The sequence below is a fragment of the Ipomoea nil genome, unplaced genomic scaffold (genome assembly GCF_001879475.1).
Source record: "Ipomoea nil cultivar Tokyo-kokei standard unplaced genomic scaffold, Asagao_1.1 scaffold1034, whole genome shotgun sequence".
In the NCBI taxonomy this organism is placed as follows: domain Eukaryota; kingdom Viridiplantae; phylum Streptophyta; class Magnoliopsida; order Solanales; family Convolvulaceae; genus Ipomoea; species Ipomoea nil.
In genome coordinates, this window is record NW_017617462.1 from 742,921 (window position 1) to 761,024 (window position 18,104).

The 18,104-nt window shown below is 33.0% G+C and overlaps 1 protein-coding gene across 3 annotated transcripts; it reads left to right on the forward strand.

Moving 5' to 3' along the window:
- Positions 1-3,936: 3,936 nt before the first annotated feature.
- LOC109180769 (rac-like GTP-binding protein 5) lies at positions 3,937-15,628 on the forward strand. 3 transcript variants are annotated; one of them, XM_019330474.1, is made up of 7 exons: positions 3,937-4,195; positions 4,294-4,381; positions 5,852-5,961; positions 6,093-6,156; positions 6,350-6,414; positions 6,821-6,886; positions 15,322-15,628. In XM_019330474.1, the coding sequence occupies exons 1-7, from the start codon at positions 4,049-4,051 to the stop codon at positions 15,418-15,420; spliced, it is 639 nt and encodes a 212-aa protein (XP_019186019.1). In that variant the 5' UTR covers positions 3,937-4,048; the 3' UTR covers positions 15,421-15,628. The 3 variants fall into 3 exon arrangements, with proteins under 3 accessions (XP_019186019.1, XP_019186021.1, XP_019186020.1); XM_019330476.1 differs by lacking the exon at positions 15,322-15,628 and adding an exon at positions 13,317-13,632; XM_019330475.1 differs by lacking the exon at positions 15,322-15,628 and adding an exon at positions 6,954-6,989 and having other exon boundaries at positions 6,821-6,918.
- The last annotated feature ends 2,476 nt before the right edge of the window (positions 15,629-18,104 follow it).

The following is an 18,104-nucleotide window of genomic DNA, read 5'->3' on the forward strand; positions in this document are numbered from 1 at the left end:
GTCGTTGCCGGAGATGAATTGCCATCGGCCGAGACTGTGCGTTCGGAGGAGGCTGACATGGTGGTGATTAACCGGTATATTTTGGAGGAGAAGGATTCGGTAATGGTGGTGGGGGAGAGAGAGAGAAATCAACCTGGTCTAACTGATACTAGATGAGATAATTGATTTCAGATTAAACTCCAAGAGGATAGGAAGCACAGTACTAATAGCTAAACAGTCCTACGTAAACAAATCCTATCTAATAGGAAAGCCACAGAAGACTAAGCCTATTACAAAGATAATTAAAGCAACACATAAAATGTAACACAATAATATTCTGACTAACAGAACGCAGCTGTACAAAGAAAGTTGGAGACGAACTATCAAGATCCAAAGAAGCCTGTTCAGCCCCTCGAGGACTTTGTGAAGCAACAACCGAAATACCTACCCCCGCAAAGAAAGTTCAAATGGCGAGTTCTATGGTGAAGCCTCATGGAGTCTCGAATGCGAACGTAACTGTTTCTTCTGGCAAACAACCATTACATCAACCTATGAAGGCTGGAGGATGGCACGGGCCACCTGCTATGCTCCTCCAGGAAGAACTTACTCGAGGAAAGTGTGCGTGGCGGAATGAACGAATTTAAGAGATAACTACACTACACATACATAACGTACAACTATATCAAACTCTACCTTCTAGTAAAGTTTGAAGTTCGGACTAATATAATGTTTAAAGATAAGTTACATATTTTTTAGATAATAAAATTGAATTCAAATTTTATCTGTTATTCGTGTAGCTAGTGATATGCTCTGTTTGGCAGAACTTATTTAGGAGCTTATAGCTTATTTTAAGCTACTAATAAGCTATAAGCTCTGTTCGAGTATGTTTCCAAAATAAGCTCCTAGCTTCCTAACCCTTTTTCCATCTTTATTCTTATTATTTAAAGAAATAACATAATTGACCCTTCCCAATTAAAACCATTTTCTTTTCCCGCAACTTTCACCGCAAATATTATTATTATTATTATTATTATTATTATTATTATTATTATTATTATTATTATTATTATTACATAATAATAACAATAATAATATAAATTTTCTTTTAGACAATTTTCTGTTGTGCGGTCAATAATTAAAAAAAATTATTTTATGAAAAATAACTCATTTTTCAAAAATTATTTTCCTACTTTCCAAACGAACTTTTATATCTATACAATTAATTTGTTAAATTGCATAATAATTATTAGATAATGGCCTTGTTTGATTATTGACAAATTCACCAAAATTTTAACAAATTCGCCATTTTAACATTTTGTCTTTAATCAAAACACCAAAAATATTATTTAATAACTCAAGAATTTTACTCCAAACTACTAAAAACAAAAACAACACATACATTTTGGGTTAATCTTTTCCAAACCCCCCTAATAATAAATAATAATTTTGTTTTTTTTTTTTTTAAAAACTAAAATAAAAAAGTCATTAAGCTAAGACTTCGTAAATAAGAGTTTTTTGGTGTCTTAATACTTGCCCACATTGATGGGCAAAATATTATGTTTGTAAGATGAGCATTGCTCCTCTTATATATAATTGTCGATGTGGGATCAAAATGATCCCACATCATTTACAAAGAGGATCCCTTTGTCTTCTTATTTTTCTCCTTCTTCTAATTTTTTTAATATTAATTTTATTTTGTATGTAGTGTTGTTTGGATTATTATTATTATTATTTGATTATTACATTATTACATATGATTTTTATTATACTTGAACAATATATATATATATATATATATATATATATATATATATATCAAGGTTGCAAAACACGTTAGGCGCTGAGGGGGCGCCTAGCTCCTAGTGCACCTAAGGCACCTAGGCGCCGATTTATATTTTTTTTTAAATGTACAAAAAATAAAAAATAAAAATTATCAAAATTCACTAATAACATAAGGTTCTCATCGTTTTTTCTTACAAACTATTTATTTAAGTGGCTATAAAATTGTTTAAAATATTGTTGAAACCATCTAGATACATAAAAAATTAAAAGTAAGAGTTAAAGAAGCATTTTTTTGAGAAATTGGTTTGGAAAATCGCCCTTGGCTGTTTGCAGTGGGTAGATCTCGAAAAAATACGCGATTTGAAAAAAAAAATTGTCCAAACGGACATCCAAGTCAAAAGTTATGCCTTCGCAAAGTTTTTAACCTAAACCCTAGAAAGAGATATTTTTTAGGAATTGAGCGAAAAGTTAATTTTCAGGATTTTGTTTTTAAATATAGCATAGATTAGAATAGAATTATATTACACTATTTTATAATATTAAAATATAAATTTTAATCTAGAATTATAGTACGAATAGAAAAGTATAAAACAATATATTTTTATGAGAGATTTTTAGGAATTGGACGAGAAGTTAAAGTTTAGGATTTTGTTTTTATATATAGTATAAATTTTCACGTATCTTTATTAACTGATTGGGAAAGATCATGATAATATTCAATTTTAATATTTGATAATATTCAAGACTTATTGGCCAGCCTTGACACCAAAATTTCCGGGGGTCGACCCTCTCATTAGTCATAACCTTTTCCCTCGCTGACAGCTCAAAAATCAAAATAAAGTCCACTTTACAACTTTCCCGCCGTGAAAGGCTCTGTTAGAAAATAATGTTTTTTTTTTTTTTGAAGAATGTCAGTGTCTCTATATTATTCCAAAGGCTAAATCCCAACCCTAAGGGCCCCCACACCCCGGCCCGACAGAGCATGCGCACCAAGGAGCCCCCCTCACTGCCCCCACATCCCGGCCCGATAGAGCATTTGAGAGGATGTAAATCATGGTGACTTAACCGAACATGAACTATAGAGGCTAGACCGGTGCTCATTGCGCACAAGGAGCCCCCCTCACTTTGAGAGGTTGCACCCACACTGCCGCTGGTGAGACTTGATCCCTGGTCATTATTCCAAAGTTTCACCTCTATGACCAGTTGAGTTACCCATGCGGGCTGTTAGTGTCTCTATATGCTTAGTTCACTGGTACAATATATTGAAGAATAAATTAAAGTTTGAAACTTGGTAGGATCATGAGATGTTTCATAAATAGATGTTAACTGATTGGATTAGTGAGTTTTACTAGTTGATTTTTTTTTTTTTGGGTACATTTGAAGCCCTCAAAGAGAGCGATTATCTGACTCTAAGGTTCGGTATTCTCATAGTGTCAGCGTAGAGCAAACCATGTAGCTCTTCCGGGGCATTGTCAAGGATGTTCGTGCCCCAGTTAGTTGTTTGGCCCATGTTGGCCAGCCTATCTGCGCACTTGTTCCCCTCTCGATCTATGTGAGAAATCCGAATATTGGTGAACTTGCCGATCAAGTCTAAACAATCTTTAATAAGGGAACCAATAGGTTCATTTGCCGTGCTACCTCTGTTAATGACGGAGACCACGGCCGCCGAGTCCATTTCCACCCAAACCTTGATGTACCCCTCTCTCCAACACAGCCGTAGACCCTCCCTTAGGCCCCACAGCTCCGCGGAGAAACTGTCGGTCAAGCCAACTTTCGTTACCTGCTAGATGATTACATGCAAATTGATTTTTTCAAAAAGCTAATCGAAAAAGTTACTTTGAACAGTTTTTTGAAATTAGCATTTTGGAGTAATAAGTTTTACAGAAAGCTAATTAATCAAACACTCTCGTATTGATTGTTTAACCAAGTCAAACAACTAATAGTGGTTAAATAAGTCAAAATACCAAACGAAGCCTATATCTAAAGTGGACAAATCTTTTGTGTACACCGATATTTAGTCCCGTCTACTGTATAACTGAATTATCATGACTTACATTCTATCACATGTTATGTCGGGCCGGTGTGTAGAACGTCGTCTGAGTTGGGGATTCAACTTTTGGGAGAAGAAGAAAATAATGTTATTCCCGCTGCTGCCCCCCTACTTTCTCTCTTTTTGCATTTCTCTCCCCAACAACTTCTCTAAAAAGACAATTCTCCAAATTCTCGCCCATTTTCTGTACACTGGAGTGGCCTCTCTCTCTGGGCAATTGAGCTGGCATATGAGGAAATGAATGCCACAGGTGGAATAGCCGCTGCGGCAGCTTCTACAAGCACAACTGCGACAAGCAGGTTCGTGAAATGTGTGACAGTGGGAGATGGAGCTGTTGGCAAGACTTGTCTTCTCATCTCCTACACCAGCAACACTTTTCCAACGGTATGCTTATGCCTCTCTTTGGATTGTGATTGAGACTTTGTGATTGCACACAAACTGTTTGTGAAAATGCCTGTGCTCTTGAATTGTTTGGTTTCCAGGATTATGTTCCCACGGTTTTTGACAATTTCAGTGCCAATGTCATGGTTGATGGGAAGTCTGTGAATTTGGGTTTGTGGGATACTGCTGGTATGTGCATTTCTCCCACTATACTCCTCCTGCCTTAGCTTCATGTTATATGGTTTGAAATCTGAAAGTCCATAAATTTTGTCTGTTTAATTTAAAACAGTGTGTTATATTCCTTGTTATGACAATTGCGGATTAACTTAGGGTGTGTTAGATTCGAACATGAGAATCAGAATCGGAATGGGAATCAAATAGTTGAAAGTGTATAAATTTTGTTTGTTTAATTTAAAACAATGTATTATATTCCTTGTTATGGCAATTGCGGATTAACTCAGGGGTGTTTGGAAAATGGCTTATTAGCGAAAGTTCAACTTGTTTGTCTAGTCAAACAATTTATATGAATGTGTGGTAAGCAACTTTTGGCTTAGCTTATTAATACCAATAAGCTGAAAATGAAAAATCTACTTTGAGTAACTTATTAATATCAGTTTATTCCAGTTTCGTTTTAAAAGTCTAATTTACCTTTAACAATCTGATATATATATATATATATATATATATATATATATATATATATATATATTATTAATCAGTTATGTTAAATTATTATTAACTACAAACTATTTTTTTATAATTATAAAATTATGGAATAAGGTTCAAATTGGCCACTGAACGTAACCTGAAAATGCAATTAGGCCACTGAACGAAAATAAAGTGCAATTAGGCCACTGAACACTCCAAAAACGTGCAATTAGGCCACTAAACTCTCCAAACGTATGCAATTTCACCGGATAACAGGTTACCATCAATTTTAGCAGGTTACCTGCTTACGTGGCAGTTGAGTTGGCATTTTTAATAAATTTTAAATAATTTTTAATAATTAATTTTAATAATAAATTTATAAAAATTTGAAAAAAAAAATAAATAATAAAATAAAGTCGTTTTTATTTTTTTAAAAAAATTTTAGATAAAAATTTATTATTAAAATTTATTAAAAAATATTTAAAATTTATTAAAAATGACAACTCAGCTGCCACGTAAGCAGATAACCTGCTAAAATTGAGGGTAACCTGCTGTCAGGTGAAATTGCACATTTTTGGAGTGTTCAGTGGCCTAATTACACTTTTTTTTCGTTCAGTGGCCTAATTGCATTTTCAGGTTACGTTCAGTGGCCAATTTGAACCTTATTCCTAAAATTATTAATAATAAAACAAAAAATAATAGTTAAAAATAATTAATAATAACAAAACAATAACAATAAATTATAAAAATACTTTAAGAGTTAAGTAAATAGCACAATATACTTATTCTTTTCCAATTGCCAAACACCTTTTAGTCTTGCAAATAATTTTATTTTTAAGGATAAAAAGAATGTGAATTCTCATTGTTCCAGTTATAGTTTCTTGCATAAATAGAGGAAATTAAAGCAATGATGGCCTAGCCCTGCAGAGTGCAGGCTGATATCATCAAGGATCAAAACCCATTATTTTTGTTAAAAGATGATTTTCCAAAAACTGTTTGTAATTGTTACAGGACAAGAGGACTATAACAGGCTTAGGCCCCTTAGCTATAGAGGAGCTGATGTCTTCCTCCTTGCATTCTCTCTGATAAGTAGGCCTAGTTTTGAAAACATTTCAAAAAAGGTAATCCTTTTTACAGAATTTGTTTTCCTTTGCTCATTATTGTATCCAACAGGCTAGTGGAATTAAATTCTTGGATCATATAAGTGACCATAATTTTTTTTTTCTTGCTTTCATTCGTTATGTCGGAGAAGTGGGTTCCAGAGCTAAGGCATTATGCACCTTCAGTACCCATTGTTCTAGTGGGGACCAAACTGGGTAACCATTCTTCTTTCTTAAAGATTAATTAATGTCTCTTATGCACTTTCTTCTTTTTACCCTCTCACCAATTCAAAATCCTATACTTTACCACTCAGCAGCAGGGGTTTTCTTTCTTTAGAGTAATGATTTCCAAGCCCCTTAACCTTTTTCTTTTACTTTCTTAATCTAATGGAGTTCATCTACACAGCAGATTTAAGAGAAGACAAGCAGTTTAAAAGGGATTATCCAGGGGCATGTACAATATCAACTGAGCAGGTGCATCATTTATTCTTTTCTCGTGTTGAACATCATATCATATAAATAATCAATGTGTAGTCTGCCCGTACAGACTTAACTTACTGGTTTAGTAGACAGTATTTGAGGGAAGAAACCAAAATTCGAAACTCGGCAGCGGCAGTGTAGGGATTATGTCCAAATTGGACAGATCCCCTTGTATGCACCCGCATTTAGCCTTGTCTACTGAGCCATTGAGTTACCGTGTTTTTCCAAATGTTCTGTCAGATCGGGGTGTGGGGACCCTTAAGATTGGGGATTCAATCTTTTGGGAGAATAATAAATGTACCATCTAACTATTAACTTAGATTTTTAGTTGACAACTAACACTGTCTTTCAATTAAGCCTGACATTATGCATTCAAAACCTCTGACATTCTGTAAAACAGGGTGAAGAGTTGAGAAAGCAAATGGGAGCTGTGGCATATGTTGAGTGTAGTGCCAAAACACAGCAGGTAATTAATAATTTACCCTCATTGATATATTAATATTAGGACACTAAGTATGAATTATGAAGATGAAAAATGGATGATAGTTTACAGAAATAATGAGTTGTGTTACCATGATTTACATCCTCTTAAAGTGAGAGGGGTTCTTTGTGCGCAGTGAGCACAAGTCTAGCCTTTGTAGTTCATGTTCAGTTGAGTTACCATGATTTATATCCTCCCAAATGCTCTGTCGGGTCGGGGTGTGGGGGCCCTTAGGATTAGGGTTCAGCCTTTTGAAAGAATAAATGAGTTGTGTTAGTGAATTATTTTGTTACTCTGTGCCCGTTTCACCCTTGCCAACTTAACCCTAGTAATTACTATCGTTTACTTCTATTTTTATGCAATTCAAAGTGATGTTAAATTATATTAAATCTACAATCTATCTACAAATTTAATAAGAGCGAATAATGTTAGGCCCTTAACTGGAACAAAAAAAATGTAGGTACTAATTGTTTCTTAAAATGAATGGTTCATATTATTTTGATTTTAGTATCTTTTAATGATTTTCCTTATTTACCCTCTATTATATTATTTTCTTCTCTTAAATAACCCTAAATTCTGTTAGTTTAAACTTTAGTAACGGAATATTCCGTTAACTATTTATTATTCTTAACATACTCTTAATTTATATAAGGTCTTAGATTCGAACCTCATTCCAAGTATAGTTGGCATAATTGTTAAACATATATTATGAATTATGGATATGTTAAAATGTATTAAAAATATATATAATATAAAATTTAACATAAACTTTGGTCAAATAATTAACTCGACTAAATATATAGCATTCAAAGATTATAAATCAGGAACTACTTTAAAATCATTTGATTTTCTTGAATTTTTTATTAAAAAAAAAAATTTAGGTTAAGTTTTTTTTTTTTTTTTTTTTTTTTTTTTTTTTTTTGTTTAATTAATCTTCTTCTGATTATTTAGAACAAAACTTAATATTTCAATTATGTTTTTGCATGATTGGAATGATTTAGGTCATTATGGTATTAATATTTTTTGTATTTTTTTATAATGGTACAATTGTACATTACTTTACAAATATTATACTATTTTTTTTTATCAGACAAAATTGTTCTTACATAATTGTCAGACCTGCGCGGTCTAACTACAAAGTTGTTGATCATAAATACAATTACACATGGACTCTAAAAAGGTAGGATCATTTTCTAAATAATTGACAATGTTAACATCCTACTAGCTCCAATTGAACAAGTTTACACATCAAAATTTTATCAATGCATAAAAACTTCTAAAGAAATTTGTAAGTTAATTTTTACTATATCATTATATTAATATCTATTGTAACCATATATTTTGAATTATTTATTATCATCCTCTATTAACAGCAATTGTAGCAATTGTCATGGATAAACTCTCAAAACAATTTGTCTCAACAAGGAATGGAAATTAAAAAAAAATTATTGATTTCATTATTGTTGAAGAAAAATATGTATGACATTTTATTACTCTTATTAATTAAATAAATTAGTAGCTACAACAAAAAATAATACATATGCATTTAATTAATTTAGAATTAGATGTCTATAATGCTTTATTTAAAAAAAATTATTCATTATAAAAAAACGTAAAAGAAATATAATTTCATTTGTTATATTATCTTTATTTTCTACAATTCAAAGATTCCTTATCTCCAAATTTATTAATTTATTATATTCACTACATTGTTCATTGTCTTCTTTTTTACATTATCTTGTAATTAAATATCAAAGTTATAATACAAAACATGTTATATATATATATATATATATATATATATATATATATATATATATATATATATACTTATTTATTTATTTATTTATTTATCAAATATTTTATACAAATATAATAAATATTAGTATTTTGTTCAATACTTTTACATGATAACCTACGACACACATCTCACAACACATGAAACATGTAGGGAAAAAACTAGCACTACTAAATATCAATAGGTGTTTGAACGCTAAAGAGTTCATATTAATTACAATTAAAATCTCAGTCATATACACAGCAAGGCAAATCTAAAACTTTCTACACCATAATCTCATTGCATGATGAATCCCTCTATGCTTCTACCAGTAACCTAATTGCACATGACACACTACCAATAAAAAAAAAAAAAAAAAGAGGACATGTACTGAATATGAAAACAAAAATAATGCTACCCAAACGAAAATTAAGAAGAATTAGAGAAATTTAAACCAAAAGTAGTATTTATTTAGATTATCACTTTAAGACTAAGTATTTAAACTAGCGTTATTACAAAATTGCAAACATTTATTTTAGTGACAATTATAATCAATCTCTCATATATTATCTTGCATTTATATACTTTAAATTACCGATTTAAATAAACAAATTCAACATTTATTTACCCATGCATGAACATCTCCTATATAATATTGCATTAATATACTTTGAAATACTTATTTAAAAATAATTATTGGGTATTATCCCATTCGCGCAAAGCGCGTAAAAAAACTAGTATTACAATAAGGGGGCGTTTGGTTCAGGTTATATAACATAACCAAGGGAATGTGACATTCCAAAGCTCACATTCCAGTGTTTGGTTCATATTATCTTATGGAATCTAACATTCCCAGGGAATGTCACATTCCCTCCACATAGAATTTTGAAGAGAATGTGATTCCCTTTAAAATCTTAGGTAATGTAAGATAACCTTAGTTATGTTAGTTTATATATATATATATATATATATATATATATATATATATATACACATAATTATTTTTGTAATTTATTTTTTTTTTTATTTTTTTATTTTTATTATGTTATGTTAGCATATAAAATAATTTTGTTTCTCAAGTTCAAGATTTTAGTTAATATTTTAAAATCATGTAATTATATATGATACCGTTATCTTATTTATTTATTTTAATTTTTAAATTTATTAAAATATATGAAAATATGTTAGGGATATTATAGTGTGTATAAAAGATAACCCTAAACCAAACATTATTATATTACATATCTCAATTTTAACCAAACACAGGAATTTAACATTCCCAGTAATCTAACATTCCCAGCAATCTAACATTCCTTAAGGTAATCTGACATTCCGTGAACCAAACGACCCCTAAATGTAAATGATGGTACAGTTGTTTTCCCCCTATTCTCACTAGAAAAGGGCCATTTTATTAAAGCAAAAAAATAAATGTACATCATAAATTCAACATATGATGGTCTACAATTGAACGGGGAACGAACCCCTTTCTCGCCATCTATCAACCAAGTTACGACTAAAGAAATCAAGAAAATACAAGTAAATCAACCTAGGCCATACAAAAGAGAAACCTATCAACATGTAGTGCTTTGCAAAATTAAAAATTAAAAATTAAAAATTAAAGAGAGCAATCTAAAGAATAAGCCCCTATTACCCTGACACAAATTATATCATGGATTAGGATTTATTTTGCATTGTAAACCCTAGTCCAAAACGATATTTAGATTAGACTTAATTCCAGCAGAGTTCTTTTGTCTTTGGTGTCAATCATAAATTTAGTCATGGACTATCGCTTTTGTCATTGAACACCAAGACTATCATATTTTGGACACTTTTGGTCCTTCTGATGACTTTTCTAGTGAAACCTTATTTTAGGCAATGGTATTTTCGTCTCTTCAATTTTTTAGATTATTTTCCCAATAAGTTAATTCCAGCGGAGGTTCCTTGTCTTTGGTGATATTTTCAAATTTAGTCCCATACAATCATTTTTATCATTTAATACCCTAGACTATCATATTTTGAACACTTCTCTGGTGATTCCGATGACTTTTCCGGTGAAACCCTATATTTTAAGAAATTGTATTTTTTTTATTATAAAGAAGAAGTTTCTCTCTCTCTCTCTCTCTCTCTCTCTCTCTCTCCAACTATAATAGCTGTCCAAGTCATTTGAGGTGCCTACAATTCAGCGAGGGGATTAGTCATTGACCCTGGATACATCGTAAAAAAATGACGTAAGGGGTGGCATCAAGATAAAAGTAGTTGTGGATTGGCCACGACAAAACTTAGCTATTACCTTGTCGGAATTCCTTTGCTTAGTAGGTTTTTACAACATTTATTTTATTTTATTTTAAATTTATCAAGAATTATGGAATTACAGCAAATCCATTAACTAACTTGAAAATATTAGTCATCCCGAATAACTATGTGAAACTCGTGTTCTTGGGAAAGACCATCATCTATTACTATTCATGAGAATTCCATGGTGTGCACAACACCCACTAGAGCTCGTTTATACTGACGTATGTGGGCCTATGAACATTTTATCAATTGGTGGTAATAGATATTTCCTTACCTTTATTGATGACTTCACAAGAAAAATGTAGGTTTGTTTGTTGAAATTGAAAGCAAAAGTGTTTGATTGCTTTAAGAAATTTAAAGTCATTGTTGAAAAACAAAGTAGTCATTTTCTTAAAAATCTACGAAGTAATGGCAGAGGTAAATACGCATACAATGACTTTAAGAGTTATTGTGAAGAACATGAGGTGCAACACAGCATTGCATTTCCCTATACTCCACAACATAATGGAGTGGCTGAGAGGATAAACAAAACCATACTAGACATGACAAGAAGCTTGCTTAAAGCAAGAGGTATGCCAAATTATTTTTGGCTGAAGTAGTTTCATGTGCAGTTTATTTGTTGAATAGATCACCTACTAGGAGCTTGGTGTAAGGCTTGTAGTGGATTCAAATTAAACAAAATGTGAGGCACTTGAAGGTGTTTGGATCAATTGCATACGCCCATGTGTCTACAGCAACAAGGACAAAACTTGATGATAAAGCATTGAAAATAGTCCTTTTAGGTTACAAGCAACGGGGCTATAAACTGTACAATCCTGTGGCAAAAAAGGTGATTGTCATTCGTGACGTTACATTTATAGAAGATGAAACATGGAGTTGGAGTGTGGTGCTCATCAAGATCAACAAAGATGAGTTGTTTATGTTCTTGATGAAAAACTTGTTGCTACTGCAATGCCAATAGAAATAGTAGGAGAACCACTTTGTTATATATAACACCAGTTACAATACCTATTAAACAACAAAGGAGATCAGAATGACAAAGACAAATGTCAATGCACGTACACAATTATGAGGTAAGCCTTGAATGACAAAATCAATGATGATGGTGAACTGGCTCACTTTGCTTTGTTAGCAGAAATTGAACTTGTGAAATTTGAAGAGGCTATTCAAAATCCCAAATGGATGAAAGCTATAGACGAGATGTCCTAAATTGATAAAAATTGAACGTGGAAGCTAGTAGATATTCCACGGTGTCACAAGACCATTAATGTGAAATGGGTCTTCAAGATAAAAATGAAGTCAAATGGTAAGGTTTAAAGATACAAAGCAAGGTTGGTGGCAAAAGGGTTTGAACTGTAACGTTTTACCAGTTACTATTATTATAACATTAGGATAAGTTATGATAATATTCAGTATTTAATGTGTGGGGCAACACTAATAACCTAATAGCTAGACTACCATTATGATTAGGAGTCTGGTTAGGGTTTAGGAGACCTAAAGACATACAACCACAATGATGGCCCGTGGTTATATAAGGTCACTAGTCATCTCACTGAGTCACTGCTCACATTACATACCTCATACACCATCTAGAGAGAGCTGAGTAAAGTGAGAGACAAAATACTCGTTATCTCTGCAGCAGTCCGGATCGCTCAACCGTCTCAAGAACTATGGCAGGAGGTTAGTCGGTCCTGTTATCACATATTATATGATGCATGTGATATATTTAGTCTAACATGAACAACAACAAAGTTATGGTTATGATGAGAATTTTTCCCCTATAGCTCGAATGAACACAGTGAGGTTGATCATTGCTTTAGAAGCCCAAAGGCAATGGATGATTTACCAAATGGATGTGAGGTCAGCCTTCCTCAACGACCTACTTGATGAAGAGGTTTATGTAAAGCAACCACATCACTTTATACAACATATAAAGAGGACAGAGTGTGCAGACTCAAAAAGGCTTTATATGGCCTTAAGCAAGCTATCCATGAGCTTGGAATAAGAGAATTGACGTGTTCCTTCAAGAAGTTGGTTTTAAAAGTGTATCCGATCATGATTTATATGTGAACGCTAACTTTGGAGATTTTTTTGTTGTTATGCCTTTATGTTGATGATGTGATCTTTACAAGTAATAATCATAAAATGATTGAAGATTTCAAGGACTCAATGATAAAGGAGTTTGAGATGTTTGATCTCGGCCTCATGTCTTATTATTTAGGCATTGAGGTAGTTCAAAGAGAAGATGAAATCTTTATCAGTCACAAGAAATATATGCTACTGAACTTCTAAAGAAATTTCAGATGCATAACTCAAATCCTGTTCGATATTCTGTTGAAATAGGAACAAAACTGACAAAGGAAGGTGTTGGCCAAGATGTTGATAGAACATACTTCAAACAAATTGTTGGAAGTCTCAGATATCTCACATGCACCAAACTCAATATTAGCTATATATATGTTGTGGGATTAGTTAGTAGATTTATGGATTCCCCTTGGCAATCACATTTGCAAGTGGTAAAGAGGATCATGTGCTACATCAAAGGAACTTTTGACCACGAATTATTCTACTCATCGTTTGAGGAAAATGATCTTGTTGGTTATTTTGATCGTGATTGTGGTGGAGATTTGGAGGAAAGAAAGAGTACTAGTGGTTATTGCTTTATGCTTAGAAAAACAATGTGTGTTCGTGGTCTTCAAAGAAACAATCCATGGTTGCAGTATCAACATGTGAAGCTATGTACATTGCAGCAACGTCAAGTGCATGTTAGGCAATTTGGCTTAGCAACATAATAAGCTAACTATTAATTTAGCCAAAAATCCTGTATTTCATGGAAGGAGTAAGTAGATAGACAGACACTATCATTTCTTAAGAGATCAAGTTAACAAGGAAATGATCAAATTTGAGTACTACAATACTATAGATCAAACCGCAAACATTTTTAATGAAACCTACATCAAGCTAAGTAATCAACTTGGAGTGACTCCCAAATCATAATTAAGGGAATGTTGGACTGACATAATTCTGATTTATTATTTACTACTAAGTAATTCATTTCTTATGGATCTTATCTTATATATATAGCATTGATCCTATTTTATAGTTGTTTTTAATACTATATAAAGGCGTTTAGGACAAACTTTGTAATTACGTTTAAGTATAATCATCTGCAATAATATTTCTTTTGTTATTTTCTTTCTCATTTGTAATAATATTTCTTTAGTTATTTTCTTTCTATCTAGTGTCTGCTTAATAATTGTTGCAACATCAATTTCAACACATCAGTTTTGCAACTTTTAATTTATACTTCAATTTTTCTATAATATTTATAATGTGTGTTAATTTGTAAATGTGTCATACGTGATAACACATATATAAATTGATTAGTTGATATCAAATATATTTTGTGCTTCAATAATGGAAATTTTTTTTTTTAAATATACCTTTGGATAAATCATCTAGCCAAGGTATTATATATATATATATATATATATATATATATATATATATATATATATATATATGGGCGCGATCTCGTGCGAATGACCGTCCAATTGCGAAATGCGAACCAATCAAGTGCACTTATTTTCACTCAGGTGCACCTAGTTATAATTATATGTGCACCTAGATTTGGACACGTGGCGCGCGCTGATTGGTTTGCATTTTCGTACCTGGGCGCATCATTCGCACCAGAACGCGACTATATATATATATATATATATATATATATATATATATATATATATATTCTGGTGCGGGGATGGCTTCCCGTGCGGTTATGCGGTTGATGCACCTTAAGTACACAAACCGTACACCTTAAACATACAAACAAAGTACCTTAAGAACACAAACCACACGCACCTAAAGCTTTAGACACAAACCACACACCTTAAGTAAATAAACCACGCACCTTAAGCACATAAACAAAGCACCTTAAGAACACAATCAACGCACCTAAGGTTTTAAAATGGCGCACCTTAAGTTTCAACAACTGACGCACCTTAAGCATACAAATCACACACCTTAAGAAGGAAAACCACGTAGCTTAAGCTTTAGATTGACGCACCTTAAGTTTCAACACTGAGACACCTTAAGCACACAAATCATGCACCTTAAAAGGAAAATCACGCACCTTAAGAAGGAAAACCACGCACCTTAGCAACCGCACAACTGCACCTGAGAAGACCAACCGCACGAAACCCCCATTTCTATATAATTAAAAAAACATTTATAAATATCTTATAGTGTATTTTAACTTATTATATATATTGTATGTTTCATTTGCTCCTATTCAACAATATTTTGACCCTGCAAATATGACGAAGAAACACAAATTATTTCACTGCAGAATGTTAAAGCTGTTTTTGACGCTGCAATTAAGGCGGTTCTGCAACCTTCAAAATCCAAGAAACAGAAAAGAAAATATAAAGCATGTCGTATTCTCTGATCTGATCAAATACATTTGAGGTTATACTCCTGCATGTATATATAGCTAATAGCTCTAAAATATGATTCTTAATTTCTCCTTTGGAATCGAGTCTTTGTTTTTCGTATTATTGTCAATTTATTCGATTATGTTTAATTTTCAATGTTTAGAAATGCCCTGATGTTCTAGTAGAATCTATGTAGTATACCATTGAAATTTGTTAGGTCTTGCCTCCTTGTACATGATTCCAGTGCTTTTACAAAAGAGGTATATCCACAAAGATGAGAATAATTATAGTATATTAACCAAAATAGGAAGCATATGAAAGTGTCAAAGACCCTTTGGTCAAGCGGCATAGCTATGACTTTAGGTTGAAAAAGTATGTATGAACATATATTAAATTATAACCGAGTTAGTAATATTAAAAAAGTACATTGTAACAGAGTCAATAGTACCAAAAAAACAAAAAAAGCATATGGAAGTTAGATAAAAGGAAAATGACTTTATGTAATGTGTTTTCTTGATTGAGTATAATTCTCAACTTTTAAAAGCTTTTGTTATGATTTGACTCATTCTGAATGATTAACAAGTGATTTTGGTAAAAAAAGGATGGACGAGAATCACAACCTCTTTTAGAAAGTTAGGGTGTATAATGCAACAATTGAAAGCAATGAAGAGATTAAAAAACTATAATTTCATAATTGAGCTAAAAATACTTTTCAATTACATGCAATTTGTTATTACACTAGTTTTTCATGCGCATTGTGCGAATGGATAATACCTAATATTTATTTTTAAATAAGTACTTCAAAATATATCAATGCAAGATTATATAGGAGATATTCATGTATAGGTAATTGAATGTTGAATTTGTAATTCAAAGTATATGAATGCAAAATAATATAGGAAAGATTGGTTATAGTTGTCATTAAAATAAATGTTTGTAACTTTGTAAAATCGCTAGTCTAAATACTTAGTCTAAATAAATACTAATTTTGGTTTGAATTTCTTTTAGTTTTCTTAATTCTTGTTTGGGTAGCATTGCCATTATCTTCATCTTCAGTACTTGTCATCTTCTTTTTTATTGATAGTGTGTCATGTGCAATTGCGTTACTTGTGGTAGCATAGATGGCAACATCATACAATGAGATTATGGTGTAGGAAGCTGTGAATTTGCCTTGTGTATATGACTGAGATCTTAGTTGTAATATGAACTATTGATCTTGCCAACACCTATTGATACTTGGAAGTAGTAGTTTTTCCCCCTACATATTTCATGTATTGTGAGATGTTTGTCGTAGATTCTCATGTGAAAGTATTGAATAAAATATTAATATTTATTATATTTGTAGAAAATCCATGAGTAGTACTATTAGGACTCTCTAGTAGTGTCCTATGAATCTACTTCTATCTAGTATTATATGTACTCGTATATTGTATTCTGTTGATATACACTTACACCATCTTTACGTAATAATACAACAGTTGAGATCCTCACAACTTTCATCTGGTATCAGATGCTTTGTTTCGATCTTAAATGGAGTCTTCTCATCCGTTCGATCCTTCATCTAAACGCACGCTCTCTGTCAACGACCGCACCTCTGCTCCGGTGGTGGCTCCGCCGTCCATGTCGTCAGCTCAGCACTTCGTGTTGATCAAGCTCACATCGCGGAACTTCTTATTCTGGCACACCTAGCTAGTTCATTTCATCCGTGACCAAGATATCCTCGGCTACGTCGACGGCTCCAATCACTGCCCTCCGATGGTTATTCCCGCTGCGGATGGTGGTTCCCCGGCGGTGAGCGAAGCCTATAGCACACTAGTTCAACATGATCAGTCGATCCTATCCATGCTCGTCTCGTCCCTCTCTGAAGAAGCGATGTATCTCGGGTTGGTCGTACGACGTCGCGAGAGGTATGGGAGCATATGCATTCGCTGCCAAGCCAAGAGCCCGAGTGCGCGTGTAAAAGCCAAACGCGTTCTCCACCGCCTGCCATGCCTCTTGCGACGTCGTGCGACCAACCGCGAGATTCATCGCTTCTTTAATGAGGGACGAGACAAGCATGGATAGGATCGACTGATCCTGTTGAACCCATGCGCTATAGGCTTTGCTCACCGCTGGGCAACCACCATCAGCAGCGGGAATAACCATCGGAAGGCTTGGAGCCGTCGACGTAGCCGAGGAAACCTTGGCCATGGAGGAAAGGAACTAGTTGGGAGCGCCAGAATAAGAAGTTCTGCGATGTGAGCTTGATCAACACGAAGTGGTGAGCAGACGACATGGACGGCGGAGCCACCACCGGAGTAGAGGTGCGGCCGTCGGTAGAGTCCGTGTGTTCGGATGAAGCATTGGACGGATGAGAAGACGCCATTTTGGATCGAAATAAAGCGTCTGATACCAGATGAGAGTTGTGAGGAACTCAACTGTTGGATTACGTAAAGATAGTTTAAGTGTATATCAAGATAATACAATCTATGAGTCTACTTCTATCTAGTATTATATGTACTCTGTTAGGAACATTTCTAATTAGATTTTGATGATACCAATTGATTTTGTGTGTGTGTGTGTGTTTTGTAAAAAACAATTGTTGAACCGATACTAACATTGGAGTACCCACTGTTGCTTTTTCACCACAATACATGCAGTTAAATAGTTTATCACGTTGTGCATAAACCATTTTCTAATATATTTGAAGGGTGCACAA

Coding starts and splice junctions, on each gene's coding strand:
- LOC109180769 (XM_019330474.1), top strand. CDS start 4,049: ATGAATGCCACAGGTGGAATAGCCGCTGCGGCAGCTTCTACAAGCACA. Junction 6,415..6,820: donor GTACAATATCAACTGAGCAG/GTGCATCATTTA, acceptor TCTGTAAAACAG/GGTGAAGAGTTGAGAAAGCA. Junction 6,887..15,321: donor GTAGTGCCAAAACACAGCAG/GTAATTAATAAT, acceptor ATTTCACTGCAG/AATGTTAAAGCTGTTTTTGA.